Source organism: Plectropomus leopardus, chromosome 15 (assembly GCF_026936395.1).
Source record: "Plectropomus leopardus strain MGB_pleo_1.0 chromosome 15, ASM2693639v1, whole genome shotgun sequence".
NCBI classification, from domain to species: domain Eukaryota; kingdom Metazoa; phylum Chordata; class Actinopteri; order Perciformes; family Serranidae; genus Plectropomus; species Plectropomus leopardus.
The window spans coordinates 25,173,862-25,188,946 of NC_142190.1; the positions used below are offsets into that span (position 1 = coordinate 25,173,862).

The 15,085-nt window shown below is 39.3% G+C and overlaps 1 protein-coding gene across 7 annotated transcripts in view; it reads right to left on the reverse strand.

Moving 5' to 3' along the window:
* LOC121952843 (sodium/potassium/calcium exchanger 3-like) overlaps positions 1-14,777 on the reverse strand; it is a 41,915-nt gene extending 27,138 nt beyond the window's left edge. For 5 of the 7 annotated variants that reach the window (XR_015778901.1, XR_015778900.1, XR_015778899.1 and 2 more), the window contains exons 1-3: positions 14,233-14,777; positions 12,000-12,516; positions 2,492-2,602 (exon numbers count right to left, since the gene is read on the reverse strand). Coding sequence is in view for 3 of the 7 variants with exons in the window: in XM_088088381.1 (XP_087944507.1) it covers positions 2,492-2,602; positions 12,000-12,102 (214 nt within the window). In the remaining 4 variants the exon portion in view is untranslated. Of the gene's footprint in view, positions 1-2,491; positions 2,603-11,999; positions 12,616-13,197 lie in introns of those variants that run through there. The other 2 variants (XM_088088382.1, XM_042499693.2) reach the window with 2 other exon arrangements.
* Positions 14,778-15,085: the final 308 nt, after the last annotated feature.

The following is a 15,085-nucleotide window of genomic DNA, read 5'->3' on the forward strand; positions in this document are numbered from 1 at the left end:
CTCAGATGTAAACTCTCCAAATACGATAAACAACCAGTGAATTACTTTCAATGTCACTGAGCTGTGGAATTAAATTTACTGAGAAGATTATCAGGAGCCAGAACTGTCCATCATATACCTATTTAAGATCTTTAAAAAAAGATGTTCCGTAATAAAATGTTGTTTAAAGACTCAAAAAAAACCCAGACGTCTTCAGTCAAATTATTTCTACGTCAAACCCTTCATACAGAAGAACAGCCAGTGCCAGATGCACATTATGTAAACATTTTGCAAATAAATTAGGATGCCCTGACATGATCTTCCCCAACTGCTGTCACAAACTAAATATATGTGAAAAGTGCTGGGAAGACTTTGCGATGAGTCTCAGACATCCGTGCATATCACGAAAGCACTCAAATCTATTTTTAAAAACTTAAAATTATTCATTGTGCGTGTTTTTTTTTTTAGGTTGCATGCCCTCAGTAGGCAGAGTGCAAGTACAGGGAGAGTTTGAGTTTTTTGAAATGTGGTTGTATGGAATACTTTCCATAGTCAGTGTATTTAATACAGTAGTAGACAGAACGCCCCCATTTTGGAGGGAAAAGCTAAGCAATGTACTGCCATGGATGAGTGTCTGCTACAAAATGTATTTTAGCCACTTAAAAATAAGTACCACCTAAAGAAAATCAATATCAGTTTAAGTGTATACTATGCTGAGAGTATTTTCACCGCTTTACTTTTCCATCAGACAGCCCAATTTGACAGGGAAGGGGCTTCAATTCCCCATCTATGCACTCATCAAAGTCACCAGACTCCATTGAGAAAAACAGTAATTTTAGGTAAGTGAACAAGAGAGCTGCTGTTCTGCTGCTGCTACTTCAATCAATAAGTTAGTTTTTCTTATTATCTGATTTTGATGAATCTTAACAAACCATTTTACACGCCGAAGTCACACAAAAACTCAAATATCATTTCTTCAAGGCAGCTGTAGATCAGCAGCTCCTGCAGCAAGTGATGTTAAATCACTGTTTTTCTCAATGGATTCTGGCTTCGATATAATGGCCACATTTTTCCCTTGGAAATCACTGTCTGACATTTAAAACAGTGAAAATAATCTTAATATAGAATGCAACTAAAATTATATTGATTTTTTTTGGTTGGCACTTTTTCAGGTCGCTAACATGCATTTTGTTGCTTGCCCCGGCAACAGCAGTACATTGCTAGCTTCAGTGTCAGACTCCAGCCTGCTTCTCCAAACTGTGCCGACTGGCATCTACTATATTTAATACACTGACTATGCATAAGTTCCCCATACAACCCCACTTCAAAACATCTGAACTATTCCTTTAAGATGGTATTTAGGAGTGTGTGTGTCTGAACAGGTCATTTGCATGGTTTATTATTAGCATAACTATTTGCATAATTTTCTGCAAGAATATAATAACCGAGCAGTTTGCATACAATACAACATTGTGACTGACAGTCTAATATTAGCATCACCATGGAGTAAATGCAAATGATGGCAAGATACGGCACTGTATTCTGTCAGGAAGGCAAAAGATTTCTCATTGTGCCGCCCCTTGTTATTTTATCTACTCTGCTATTCTCCCCATGCAACAATAAAGAGATATCCTCTCCGATCTGAATTTTTAATAATAAAACTGTCAGCTGTGATGAATGCGGCTCATGTCAGGCAGCCAGCTAATCAGCCTGGGAAACAGAGAAACAGTGGTCTGATTATGGCTGTATATTGGCTGCATGTCTCAGGGATAATTACATGAAGAGCAGTTTGAATATGTGCAAACTGTCCAGGGGCTCAACCAGACTCAGTCAGCAGTGGAAGCTAACTTGGCATCTGCTAAAGACAGGCTACCTTAGAAAATCTAATCTGACTTTCACTCTAGCGCGCTCCGTCTGTCTCTTTGAGTCTGTCAGCGCGCAAGCTTGACTACCTCTACACACTCCTGACAACTGACACAATGCCGCGTGACCTTTCAGTGCAACTGCAGGGGAGAGGCAGAAATCTCTGGTACACTCCGCCTTCCTTGTTTAACCGCATACACCACACACATGCACGTAGATACATTGCTAAACTGCTGCTGACTCCTCAAAATACAAAGCATCCAATTGATCTCCCTCACAAATGCAATGCAGGCCATGCAGCTTTTATGGGGTTGGGTGTGTGTAACTCCAAATACTGTACATTGTTACCTTCTAACAGGGGTTTCTACTATTTTTTCCACCACAATAGTGCAACAGCACCACGAACTACAGCCTTCAAAATGACCACATTAAAAATTGATTTAAAGAAAAATCTAAGTTTTCTCAGAAAAAAATGTTAAACACATATCAATATTGTGATACAATATTTACATACAATGTTATGGAAGACGTGCATATCGTCCACCTCCGCACTGAACAATGAGGAAGTGCTGCAAACAGTCTGAGAGAATTTGCTGGTCTGACCTGGAGGAACAAACAGCATTTATCCAGGTAAATAAGCGTGACTCACCGGCTCGGGGCTGATCCACACTCTGGTTGTCCGACTTCTCCTGCATCAGCCTGCGAGTCCATCGTGGCTCCCCACCGTTCACGCCTGGCCAAAACCCAGAAGACTCCGCCTCTGTTGCAAGACAGTGCCAAAGTCATTTTAGTGCAAAACTAGGAAGACCTCACACACAAAGAACCAAACCTCTGTGCCTAGATTTAGGGATGAATTAACTATGGTTTTATTGGTTGACATGTGAGTTAGCCAGTTCCCTGGGACAAGTTAATGCAATACAATACAATCATTTGTTTTTCACAGCTGGTATTGCTAACAATGGCTATCCTGGCTAGAACTAGTATTGCTACCATCATCTTGGCTTTGTGAGGTATTGGTAGATACGTCATACGTATATTTTCCACTTAATGTTCCATGCAAGTCTCCTGACCACCAGCAGTATCTTTACTGTGAGCAGTTTGTATTTTTCATGGCCAGTATCATACATTATTGGCTGGTTTAACATGGCTACAATCCAAGCCTCCTTCACACACGTGCCTTTGCTATTGGTTGTAGATGCAATTTCAAAGTCCACCAAAGTTGAACCATATGCAATCAGGGGTGTGTCTTGGGAGTGGCCTTAGGTGGCCCGGGCGACCCATGAAATCTGATTAGCTACCACAGGTGCCACCCCATTATGACTGCCCAGTCAGTCTGAAATGTTTGACGAGTAAAATGAAGTTTCGTTTATAGGAGCAATTCAGTCCTCAACTAAACTATAAACAGGAATGTAAGACTCTGCAATGTTAGTAATTACTGTTGGCACGGACAGTGGAGAAATGGTAAATTAAAGCTATGCCGACGCGGGTGCCCGCAGCAGTGATCGTACGTCATGCCACCCCTGCATTACGTCAGTGCCCCCCTTGGGCCATCCCACTTAAAAAAAGTCTGAACACACCAACGCGTGCAATCTGAAGATTTGCTTTGAAACTGAAAGCAAATGGGTTTTTTGCCCCTTCAACTGTACTAAATAGAAGCGAACAGGAGGCGAATATTCCCTTATGTTAATTTCGCTCATGTGTGACCGTACCCTAAGTCTGACTAACAGCATAAAACCCCAAAAGCAGTTCATCCTCAAATGTGAGAAAATTAAACCAGTTTTATCAGGATATTTGTGTGATAAAAATAAAAAAAAAACAACCAAATAAAAACTATTTCATGCATATCAAAACTGCTGTTGATTAATTTTCTGGTGATCAACTTATCTTTTCAGATCAGCTTGACTTTTTGCAGCCAGGAGCTGATTACAATCACAAAACTGTTTTTCCAAAGAAGCTCTGACTGACCTATAACAATCAAAGATTCTATTTTAATACTTTGGGTTTTAAATTAAAAATGTTAGTGTATCAAAGCATTGTCACTGGCACTTCTTCTGCCCATGTAGTGATTGTCTCCAGAGCTATTCTTGTGTCAAGCGTCTACTCAGCGGACTGTAGTTTCATGTTTCTGGCTTTGGGAGATAGCAGCATGTTCACTAATTCAGTCCATGCTGCTGTCAGCTGTCCTGTGGAATCGGCACTGAAATCTTTATGGTGTGTATTTCAGCTCTGTATTTCATTCCTCGATAGCTAATCTCTGTGTGGATTTCAGTTTTTACGACTTTACTATGGCGACAGGCAAGGAACTCCCCACAGATATATCTGTCTCATCATCTCTCCTATGGGGAAAAAAAACAGATTTTCTTCCACCACCACCCACAGAGATCTTTCCACTAAGGGCTGAGGCGGTTATTATTGTGCTCTGTACTACACACTGCCGTTTTATTTACAGGGAGGCTTGGTGTCTGTGTCTGATGCATGCGGTGATTGCTAGGCACTGTAGTGTCCCTTTGTACCTTACAGCTCAATGAGCCCATTTCACGAGGCCAGCGGTCGTGGCCGGGAGGAGACGTGAAGGCTTTCATGTCGATGCATCAAGCGGAGCTTGACTCGTATGAAATTCAAATGGGTTTCTGCCACAGATGGCTCCGCAACATTTTCACACGTATAACAGAAGTGCATAGCATCTAAACTACATTTTGTCTCACGCAAAAAGGGGATTTAAAAACAGGGTGCTTATTCTATTTCTTTCCTTAAAATTAAGATGTTATTGACCCAAGATAATCAAGCAAACTGTAACTTACAAAGCTGACATGTCCTGAATTTGGCATTTTATCAATTGATTAATATTTAATTGATTAGGCAAAAAAATTACCAACAAAAAACAAAAAAACTACCAACGACTTGCACAACTGAAAAATCACGTCAGTCATTCGGCAAAAATAACATTCTCTGGTTCTAACTTCTCATATGTGAAGTTTTGGCTTTTTTTTCCCTTCTTTTCAATTTTTTTCCATTGTTATTGATTGGGTTTTGGATTATTTGCAGGCAAAAGCAAATTAAAGACATCACATTGGTCTCTTGGAACTTGTAATGGAAACACACACAGACACACACACACACACACACACAAAGACACACACAGACACAGACACACACACACACACACACACTTTCGACTCGCCCCTTTCAACCAAAATTATCATGTACCAAGCAGGGTTTTTTAAACATCGGAAAACTCACTAAAAATAGGCTTTAGTTCCTTTTCAGTGCCAGAGGACCAGAACCGTGTACACGGTTCTGCAGCAGCACCACGCTACACAGCATACTGAAAAGCAAAAAAAAAAAGACTGATCGACTTATAATCTCCGTCGACTGATGATTTGAATCTCTGACTTTTAAGGTGCAGCCCTATTTGGAACAATGTGGGAGATGGATATTTTGCGGTGGCGCATCACTGCATCTTGCCGGAGCCAGATAAATACCCCTGACTGTCTGAATGCTGACTAACCTTTTCTTTTACATATGAAAGCCAGATGTTAGCAGGTGTGTTTTTTTTTTGTGTACTGCGAAAGGGTCTTTACATAGGAGCAAGACACAGGCACACTTTTTAGTTGTACAGCCTCTTTTTGTGTTGCTGTTTTGCATTTCTTTATAGTCCTAATGCAGCTTTGTTTTTTTTTGTGGCTTTGTGTCTCTTTGCATCTTTGTGGTCTTTTTAAGCCTCTTTCTGGTCAATACATGTTAATTTAAGCGTCACAGTGAGGGCCAGGGGGGTCCTCTTATACTTTGGACCACTGGGCCTGCGCCAGGTATGGCCATAAGTAATTCTCAACACATTATCTTTGAGAAAAAATATTTGTTAGTTGCAGCCCTGACAATGAGAATACAATGGCTGAAAAAAGTGCATACACATAAATACATGATGTGTTATACTAAAGCATTCTTCAAGAAATCATCTAATTTACACTTTGGACTGCTTTAAGATGTACTGTACAAGACTGTCGGTTACTGTTTGTCAACACGCTCAAAAGTGAAGGTAAAAGTAAAACTCAACCCCAGATTCACTTTTCTGGTGTTTTGCCTTTTTTTCCAGTGTCTCTTGGATGGCTGCTGCTTAAAATCTAACACCTGGTTGCTAACTTTTTATAAAGCCCCAAATTCACTCGAGCGCTGTAAGTCTCACACACTATGATTTTGATGATGAGATGGATTATTTCTGTATGGGTCTATACTTTGTTTTTCAGGAAAATCCTACATAGTATACATTTAAACAATACTTTCAAGTCCTTAATCTCTATACTTTCATTCATATAAATTAAATCGACATGTGATACTTGTCTCCCACACAGTTGCCATTTTAAAAGTTAGACTCACTGATTCCTTTCCAAGACTTTTTTATCTTCCAGTAAATTTAAGGGTTCTGGTGTTGCTAACACTTAACGATGTTTCCCTCAGTAAATTGTTTAGCTGCGGTGGTAAGTCACCCAGATCTCAGCGCCTCTTGTCTTGTGATCAATGTGATCAACAGTGACGTAAATAGATGACTGCCTGAACAACAACCACACTGATGAAATATGGTTTATCTCACAAAAGTGTATTAATTGTAATGAGGTAGAGGGGTAAACCTTCGCCGTAATAAAAATCTGAAGTTACAAAAATATAAAGAGAGAGAGATGGTAACCTCAAACAGTCTTCACTCTGACCATGAGCTCTGTGTTAAAGTTGCTTTCAGTTTTGGTGATCCATAGTGTTTAAGCTAACCTTACTGTTACAGTGATCGTTCCTCTTGATAAGACTGTCTGCTAAAGGCCTTAAATGTAAATATAAAAGGAAAGAGGTTACAGAGGGATCAGTGACGAAAGCTGATGAATCACGAAATGTGGTGTTTGTATGGAAATATCTTAATCCTGCTGCGACACGCCTCGACATAAACATGCTGGTTGAGTGCAGAAAGGTAAGTGTAAATACCATAATGTTAAGTGTAAATAGCATAATTCCTCTCTCTACACTTCAGTATAATAAATCACACTGTGGGAACCCTCCAGCCAAATGCCTGTGTTGTGACTTTTATCCACATTTTTTTTGTCTTAAGGCAGTAAATAAGTCAAAATTCCATGAATCCATAAACACAGACCAAATGGTGTCAACATTAAACAGCTCCTATTTTATATGTAGGCCTTGAAGAGGAAATCTTCATTTGAAACATGACAGTCCAAACACTATCATCTATTCCCTTCAGGAAAGTTAAACCAGTGTCGCCTCCTCCATTAGCAGAAACAAGACATTTGATCCTGTCAATGACACATCGACTGGAAAGACCGGCTTCCTCCGGTGTTACCCCAAACAGGTTCACTGCCTCTACGAGACAAGACTGCACTCTGAGTTACTAAAGTCTCTGACCATGAAATTTTCAGTAGTGGTAAAGCAGATAAACATGGCTGCATCTAAAACCAAAGCCACTGGATATTACTTCATAAAAATTAATATTTCTATTTCGGTCCAACATGCTTAGATCCAATTGCTCGTCGATAACAGTGCAGCCCTCCGGATCTCCACTCTGACATTCAGACTGAACATTTAGGAAGTGTCATGTTGCAGTAAACAGAAAGCTGATGAACATTTGATTTGATTTGACCTTAAATGGGAGCTAAACCACAGTTATATAAATAACCGAGCGTGAAGGAGTTCAAAAACACCAGTGTGGAGCAAAGCTCAAATCAGGAGTCTGTCATGAGTGCAAATTTTGTCACAAAGATGCAAAACAACTGAAACTGCTGATATTGACGTCACTTTGATTATGGTTATCCCTATGTACAATTCTGATGCTTTAAAGCAAAGTGTGGCCCTCAAAATGTCGCCCCTCAGAGTACGACCCCAGACCGTGACATGAAAGGCACACATTGTATTTTAAACATCAACAGACCATTAGAATACTATTACTTTCAAAAGCCTGTGTACATGTCTTTGCAAAGGAAAGAAAAATTGTAGGAAGCCACCGGTTGCATGGCCACTAATGGCCTCTCATACACCGCTGTTGTTTAATGTACTATGTGTGCATTTCTCCGGTGCAGTCCTCAATCACATGCTGGCTCCCTATATTGGCATTTAGTCGAGACAGATAATCTGTGAAAAAATCAGGTTCCTCTTCCTAGAGCTCCTAATGGCATTCTTGCAAATGCCATTAGGAGCCCTGGGAGGAACCAGATATTTTCACAGATAGTGTGTCTTGTGCACTACTGTCAGGATTAAGTGACAGTTTCAGCAAGTATGAGTATATGAGAAATATTAGTATTTTTTAAAGCTATATAACTATATGATAAGTTACCCACTGAACCTTTATCTGATGAAATGTAGTTACACAACGGTCATCCCTTCCTTCTTTGTATGCTTCTAAATTAATTGTGACAACTTTCCCTTTTGAGGAACAGAAAAAATAGCTTGGTTCAACTTTTCTGATACTGATACAACAATATTTTGTCAATAGAGATATGTTACCAATTCATTTCCTTTCTAGATGCTACAACTTTAATGTGACCAATTTTACAATTACTCTGATGGCAAAGTCAAAAATGTTCAAATTCTGTGACTTTAAAGTGGCTATAATCAATATCATTACATGATATCATTATAATAAAAATGGGTATATGAAGGGGGTCGCTTGTAGTGATGAACCTACAGTGAAAATGATCACCTGACTGCAGTTCCTCTCTGCGGAGCATTCTAGTTTGTTTTACCCAGGGATTTTTTTGTTTGTTTCAAGCCAACAAATGAGTTTAGTCTGTCCACTCTCATCAATTTGTTTCCTACCATAACAGGGCGAGGCGTCAGCTGATTAAACTGACTAAACTACCTGCTCAGCATGACAGGCAGACAAAGACAGCATCTAACTGGTGAACACAGTAAAGCATTTAAAGAGTCATATAAACCACGAGGAGTTATGGAGACCAACAACAGAGCAAAAAGTAGAGTGAATATTAGACTTTGGCATTCACTCCTGAAACTAATGACTGTAGTAGTCATGAGTATTTATTGGCCCCGGCTCCTACTGGCTCCAAGCAGCAGTGATGGAACTATGACACAAGGGTGGATGCGCTAATCTTAGCAATACATGATTGTACAACCACCAAATATTGTCCATCTCCATCCAAGCAGTGATCGAACATCATTCAAAATGAAACTAATGTAATCTTTTCACTGGCCTCCATGCTGCTTTCTACTATTTACTGACCTTTTTTCCGGCCTGTCTGTAACATTGAACATACTACAGCAAAAATACAAACCTATCAACCAACCAACCAAACAAAAAAGCAAAAAGGCACACTTGACTACTGCAATGCAGAGCTGTGTATACACCTCTGGTTCACTGGCACCAGGAAGGCAGTCACAATCACCTATTTTTAACAGGTTTTTCTGCATTGAAAAAACCCACACACGCTAACTTTGGCGGAAAAAGCTTAATATAGTCTTTAGGAGGACAAAAACATGACTCCAAAAGATACTAATGTTGCTTTGTGCCTGCCGGATGGGTACATAAGCTGTATGCTGAGACATTTGCTCTATTAACTTGATAAAATGATGAGTCAGTTCATATCCACGGCCCGCAAGAAGCCAAAAAAAGTCAATTACTGCTGGTTTAATGTCAACTTCACTGAATAAAAGCATCTCAATTTTCTCATGGTGATAGCTGTCTAACATTTTCAATAAATGCTAAACTTCAGTCTATCTAGTGTTTTGTTAGACATAGCCATGACGTTAGACACACAGGGGATCATATTGTGTCAGCTGTTACTCTCACTGCTGTGAAGCTTTATAAATGTTTCGAAAGGAATCGACCTCTTGCTTGTACAGACGTGGGACAGCTATCTTAGAGATAAAATGTTGGCTGGTGAGGCTTGAAATACTTTGCAAAGCATCAGAACTGCATGTTTGAAATCATGGAAAATGGTTGGTCATCTGCATCCAAGCGACTTGTTCAATATATATTTATGGCTTCCAACAATGTTTAATGCTTCAAGAAATGTTCTGTCTTGACACTATTGCCTTTGCAACTCATAATACATAGGCCTACATTGTTCATCAAGCTGGTGGCAATATTGTGATTGTGATGTATTTTTGTGGTATCCAATGTTGTTTGTTTTTTGGGGCATTTTGCCAGAATCAGACTGATACTGATACTGAGTGTTGGATCAGCACATCCATAAATGGTTCTCCAAGCAGTGGTATTCAGGATGCTACAGTATGTGTAATATTTTCCAAGCATTGCGAGAGTAACCTGCCTGTCGCCATTACAAACAGCAGACCACATGCCTTGCCCCGTGCTTTTATATGGTTTAAGTTGAGCAGCCTTGATCTCGGTTCAAAAAACCTCTTCTGGTTGATGGCACACTCATAATTTAAAGGTGAAGTATAAATATTAATGACACGGCTCATTCAACAAGACACTCTTCCACCAAGGACCGCCATGAAATACTAGGCTGAAACCTAAATGTAAATCAAATGCTCCCAGTAGAACAAAGTTCCCCCATTCATATCATTATAATGCACAAAGGAGAATGATGTTGTCAGTACAGATGCTGCTGATGAGTGTGTGTGACAGTGTGTGAACATCTGCAAAGGTGATGAGAGGATAATGAGCTGGGGGGTGGGGGGGGGGGCTTTAGATGCACTGCAGCAAAATACAACATTAAAATATCTGATGTCAAAAAAAAAACAAAAAAGCATACCTCATCTAGCCATTAATGGATACTGGTACAACTGGGGATGGTGCCTAATGTTATGGAGGTTGATGATGAAAGAAGTGAAGGAGAGGTGGGTGTCAGATGTATTAGTTTATATTGTGTTATGAATGGAATTAAATAACAGTTACTATAAACAATCAGATACAATAAATGTATCACGTATCTACATATCACCTGAGTCGAACACTGAATGTAATACAAAGAAGGAGTAACATGTTGCACATTTCATAATGTCCGATGTGTCTGATGTTATTGTCTATTTTTGTTTGTGTGTTGTGTGTATTTATATGAAACAGTCGATGTCCTGGAATGCAAGAAAAAAAAATCTGATTTTTTTTTCGGACAATTTAAGTGACATCAGATCAAATCAAATTTAACAACAATTTAAGCAAATGAAAAACACATTTTTAGCTCAATTAAGTACGGCAGGCAGTGTTTTTAAGGATATGTCCACAAAAATGGATCCTTAACATGTCATATTCAGCAATTCCCCTGAGACAAAAATGAAATAACCCTGGTCAATCTGCACTTACCTACAACTGAACTTATCACCCGTGATTGGATTATACACGCCACCATTTCTGTCTGCTTATATAAATGACAAACTGTCACATTTCTGCAGTGTGAGCGGAGCAAGGCCAGAGGGACAGACCCTGGGAGACGGCCGTGTTAGAAACGACCCAACTAGGATTTAAATATTTAGAACATGATTCAGCTGTCTGACACGCAGCACTGTTTATTACTAAGAAGAAAATGTTTTCCCTTCAAAATGGCACAATGCTTCACAGCAATCAGAACTGTACTTTTAAATTCTGCACCTAAATGTTACAATAATGTGTAATTTGAGGCAGCTTGAATACATTTTCATCCAGAATGCAGCACCTGTCTACACTAATATTTAAACTTATGCTTCTATACAAAATACTGCATATATATTCATATTTAGATCCATATAATCACGGATGAGAGTATATTAGAGCTCCAAATGAAAGCAAAGCACTATACACTGTGCTCTGAATACATGGATTATGCCGCATTTTCTATAACTAAAACAAATGTAGCTCTTTATTGTAGATAATAATAGTTTTATATGGACCTGTTTTGAATCGTGTAATGAAAAATTAATCATTTCCTTTTATTTTCATTCTAATACAGGAAATCAAACTTTAAGTCAATCATAAATCTAAAGTGTGGGCTCCTATGTACTTCATGTAAAATTAAATCTTAATAAATGAATTAATATATAGTGATTAATATTGTCCACACTGTATCATCAGTAGGTACAGCGTCCTTGAGACAAGATTTTAATATGTTGATGTAAAATTAATTTTCCAGTGTGTATCCAAGATTGTCCATAGGATTATTGTGCACGCACGCACGCAGGCGCGCGCAGCCTGTATGTCTATATTAAGGTCTCACCTGGTGCCTGGATGACCTGTGCCAGCCAAATGACGGCGACCAGTCCGAGTCCACAGCAGCAGAACCGCTGGAAGGGCCGCCGGTGCCTCGCTGCTGCTCTCATTCCTCAGCCGGCCGCATATCCACCAGAAAACATCTGTTGCTCTCCCTCTCAAACTTGTTTCACACTTTCTCCTCAAACAAACAGCTCCGGCAGCAACGGCAGCAAGCGACTTCTCTGCCAAGTTGTGTCAAAAAAGAAAGATTCCCGCAATGGCAAGCCTGTTTTTGACCTCCGGACTCAGAGCAGACGCGGTCGCAGTTCACTCCGACAAACCTGCGGCTCGTTCATAGCGAGGAAGCGCGTGAAAAAGCTTTCTGCGTTCATGTGTGCAGTCTGAAAGGTCGACAGCAGATCCCACAGTGAGGTGCAGCAACAGGAGGCGACATGCTCTGAGCTCCGTGAGCTCTCTCTCTCTCTCTCAGCTCACACTCTGCGTCTCCATGAGGCGGCCACCAGGAGGCGACAAACTCAGCGCTGCTGGTGCAGAGGAAATGGGCAGAAATGTAAGGTTTTTACAAATACAGTATGTAAGTTTTAGTATATTGTACTCTGAAAGCACATGGAGCCATGGATGGATTACCATCTGCCAAATAAAATAAATAAAAATCTAATTTGTATTGTCTATCTATACACACACACACACACACACACACACACACACACACATATATATATATGCTCAGGGCAGCATAAAACATAGCCTAGCTACACCATTAAATACAAGCAGACAAATACAATTATCACACATTACAAAGAGCAACCACAACGTCCAGTTAAAATGCAACACAGAGCAGTCAGATACATTAATATGTGCAATTTTTAATTTCAGTGAGAATTTCAGTATCAGTGAGATTGACCAAGAGCACTTTTTGTTTTTTGTCACTAACTCAAATGTCATTCAAATTTCTATAACACAAACTAACTGGGAAGAGACTCAAAAATGCCCAAACAGAGATGCAAAGGAGCTGCAAAGAGACACAAAGTAACCAAAAAAAAAAAAAGACACAAAATGTCCTCAAAGAGACATAAAGACACACACACACACAGATACATAATAACTACAACGAGATGCAAAAACAACAACAAAAAAGGCAAAGCCAAAGTCTTTGTGATATTTAACAGGAGAGGTTTTTGGGGCCTTTTGCATATCTGTACCTAAGAGCCTGTTGTTTCATTATCCCCTCCGTGTCTACCAGTGGTGCCAGCTTCTGGCCTCCCACACTGCATCAAATCCAACTCTTGGGCTCCCCATCTCTCCCCACTCTGCCTGCACCTGAGGAGAGAATAGCTGAACACACCTGCTCCCGACAATTAGTTTTGGATGGAGCAGAGAAAGGCGAAACTGGAGAGTGGCACCACTTAATGGATTTCAAACTAATAATCCATGCATTACAGGTCCAGTGTGTGGGGTTTAGGAATATATTTTGTGAGATATGGAATATATTTTTTAATGTGTTTTATATAGTATGTAATCACCTGAAATTAAGGACTGTCAATTTTTTGTTACTTCAGAATGAGATGTTTATATATGTAGGGAGCAGATCCTTTCCCACACAGCCCGCCATGCTGCAGCATTATGTTTCTACAGTAGCCCAGAACTGACAAACTTAACATTGGCTTTACATTGAGCCATTCATGCCTTTGCATTGGCCAGCACAGTAAGCAGCCCCTACAAAATAAGTGTTGGGGGGAAAAAAAATGTAGAAAAAAAACATTAAAAAAAAAAAAAAATAATCTGTTTTATTCAGTGTTTTTGGCAGTTTAACTCACGAGGTCTTTTTGTTTTGAAGAGAAGAAAGCAATAACAATAGATGTCAAATGGCAAAAACCCAGTAAAGAAATTCTAACTAGCATACATCTAAATCTCTGAAATCCTTACTGCTCACTGCCACTAAATTTAACACACACTGTCCCATTAATGCATTTCGAAATAATAATATAATAATCCATGCATAAAGCCCAGGTAACCTTAAAGTGGTTCTAAAGCATTTTTTACATCGCCTGGACAACGCAACAGCTAGTTTTTCAGCTCCTCCTGACTGTTTTCACAAAGGCTAATGATTAGCAGGAGGGTAAACGTGTAGGGACTAATCTTTGTGTAATATTGGTAGTGTACCCCTTTAACAGTGTAAACGTCTTCTTGTTAACAAACAAAAGTTGTGCTTGCATTTCGGGTGTCTGGTTTCTTACCACAACAATGTCGAGAGCATTTCCTTCCTCTTGGGTGAAGCAGGTTTTTGAAAGTCTTGCTCGCTGTTTTTTTTTTTGTTTGTTTGTTTTTTGGGTGTATTACTGCGCTTTCTCTGCGCATTACCGCCACCAACTGTCGATCGGCGGAATAACATGTGCATCGCGGTGGGTGTAAAGTGTAGGAAAGGTGTCCAGCAGTCTGTTTAATGACTTTGATGTCCTTTGTGATGTTGAAGGAGTTTTGTAAATGACTCTTCTCAGCTGCCCCCATTGTGGGATCTAATAGTTTGATACACTAGTTTCTACATAACCGGACAATAACAAAATATGATCTACAGCACCCTGATATAATTTGGGTGCTGAGGATGGATATTGATTGATGTCTTTGTTTCAAACATTTAAATCACGAAAAAAGTGTAAAACACATGAATAATAAAAAAATTGAAAAAAAAGACATAATAAATTACATCCACAAATTGCCTTAATTTACATGTTTGAAAAGGAGTAGGAAGAAGTATAAACTTATTTAATTCTACCCCTTTATTAGATATAATTAAATTATTATCAATATCTCCCCTATAGAAATCCAAGGCTTGTAGTATATGTACCGCCATACATATACACACATATATCTAAATATTTACAATTCTGATCATAGTATATACCACTGTTCACCTATATATATTGTGTACTATTTACTCCATTACATACTTCTAGGGTGATAAAGTAATAGCCATGCAAACATACAATATATTCAGATGCAGTGTCAGCGGGGTCAGTCTAAAACAATATTTTTGTTGAGAGTGAGGGGTCAGAGAAACAGCTGTCTTAAAAAGTATGTATGTGTATCTCT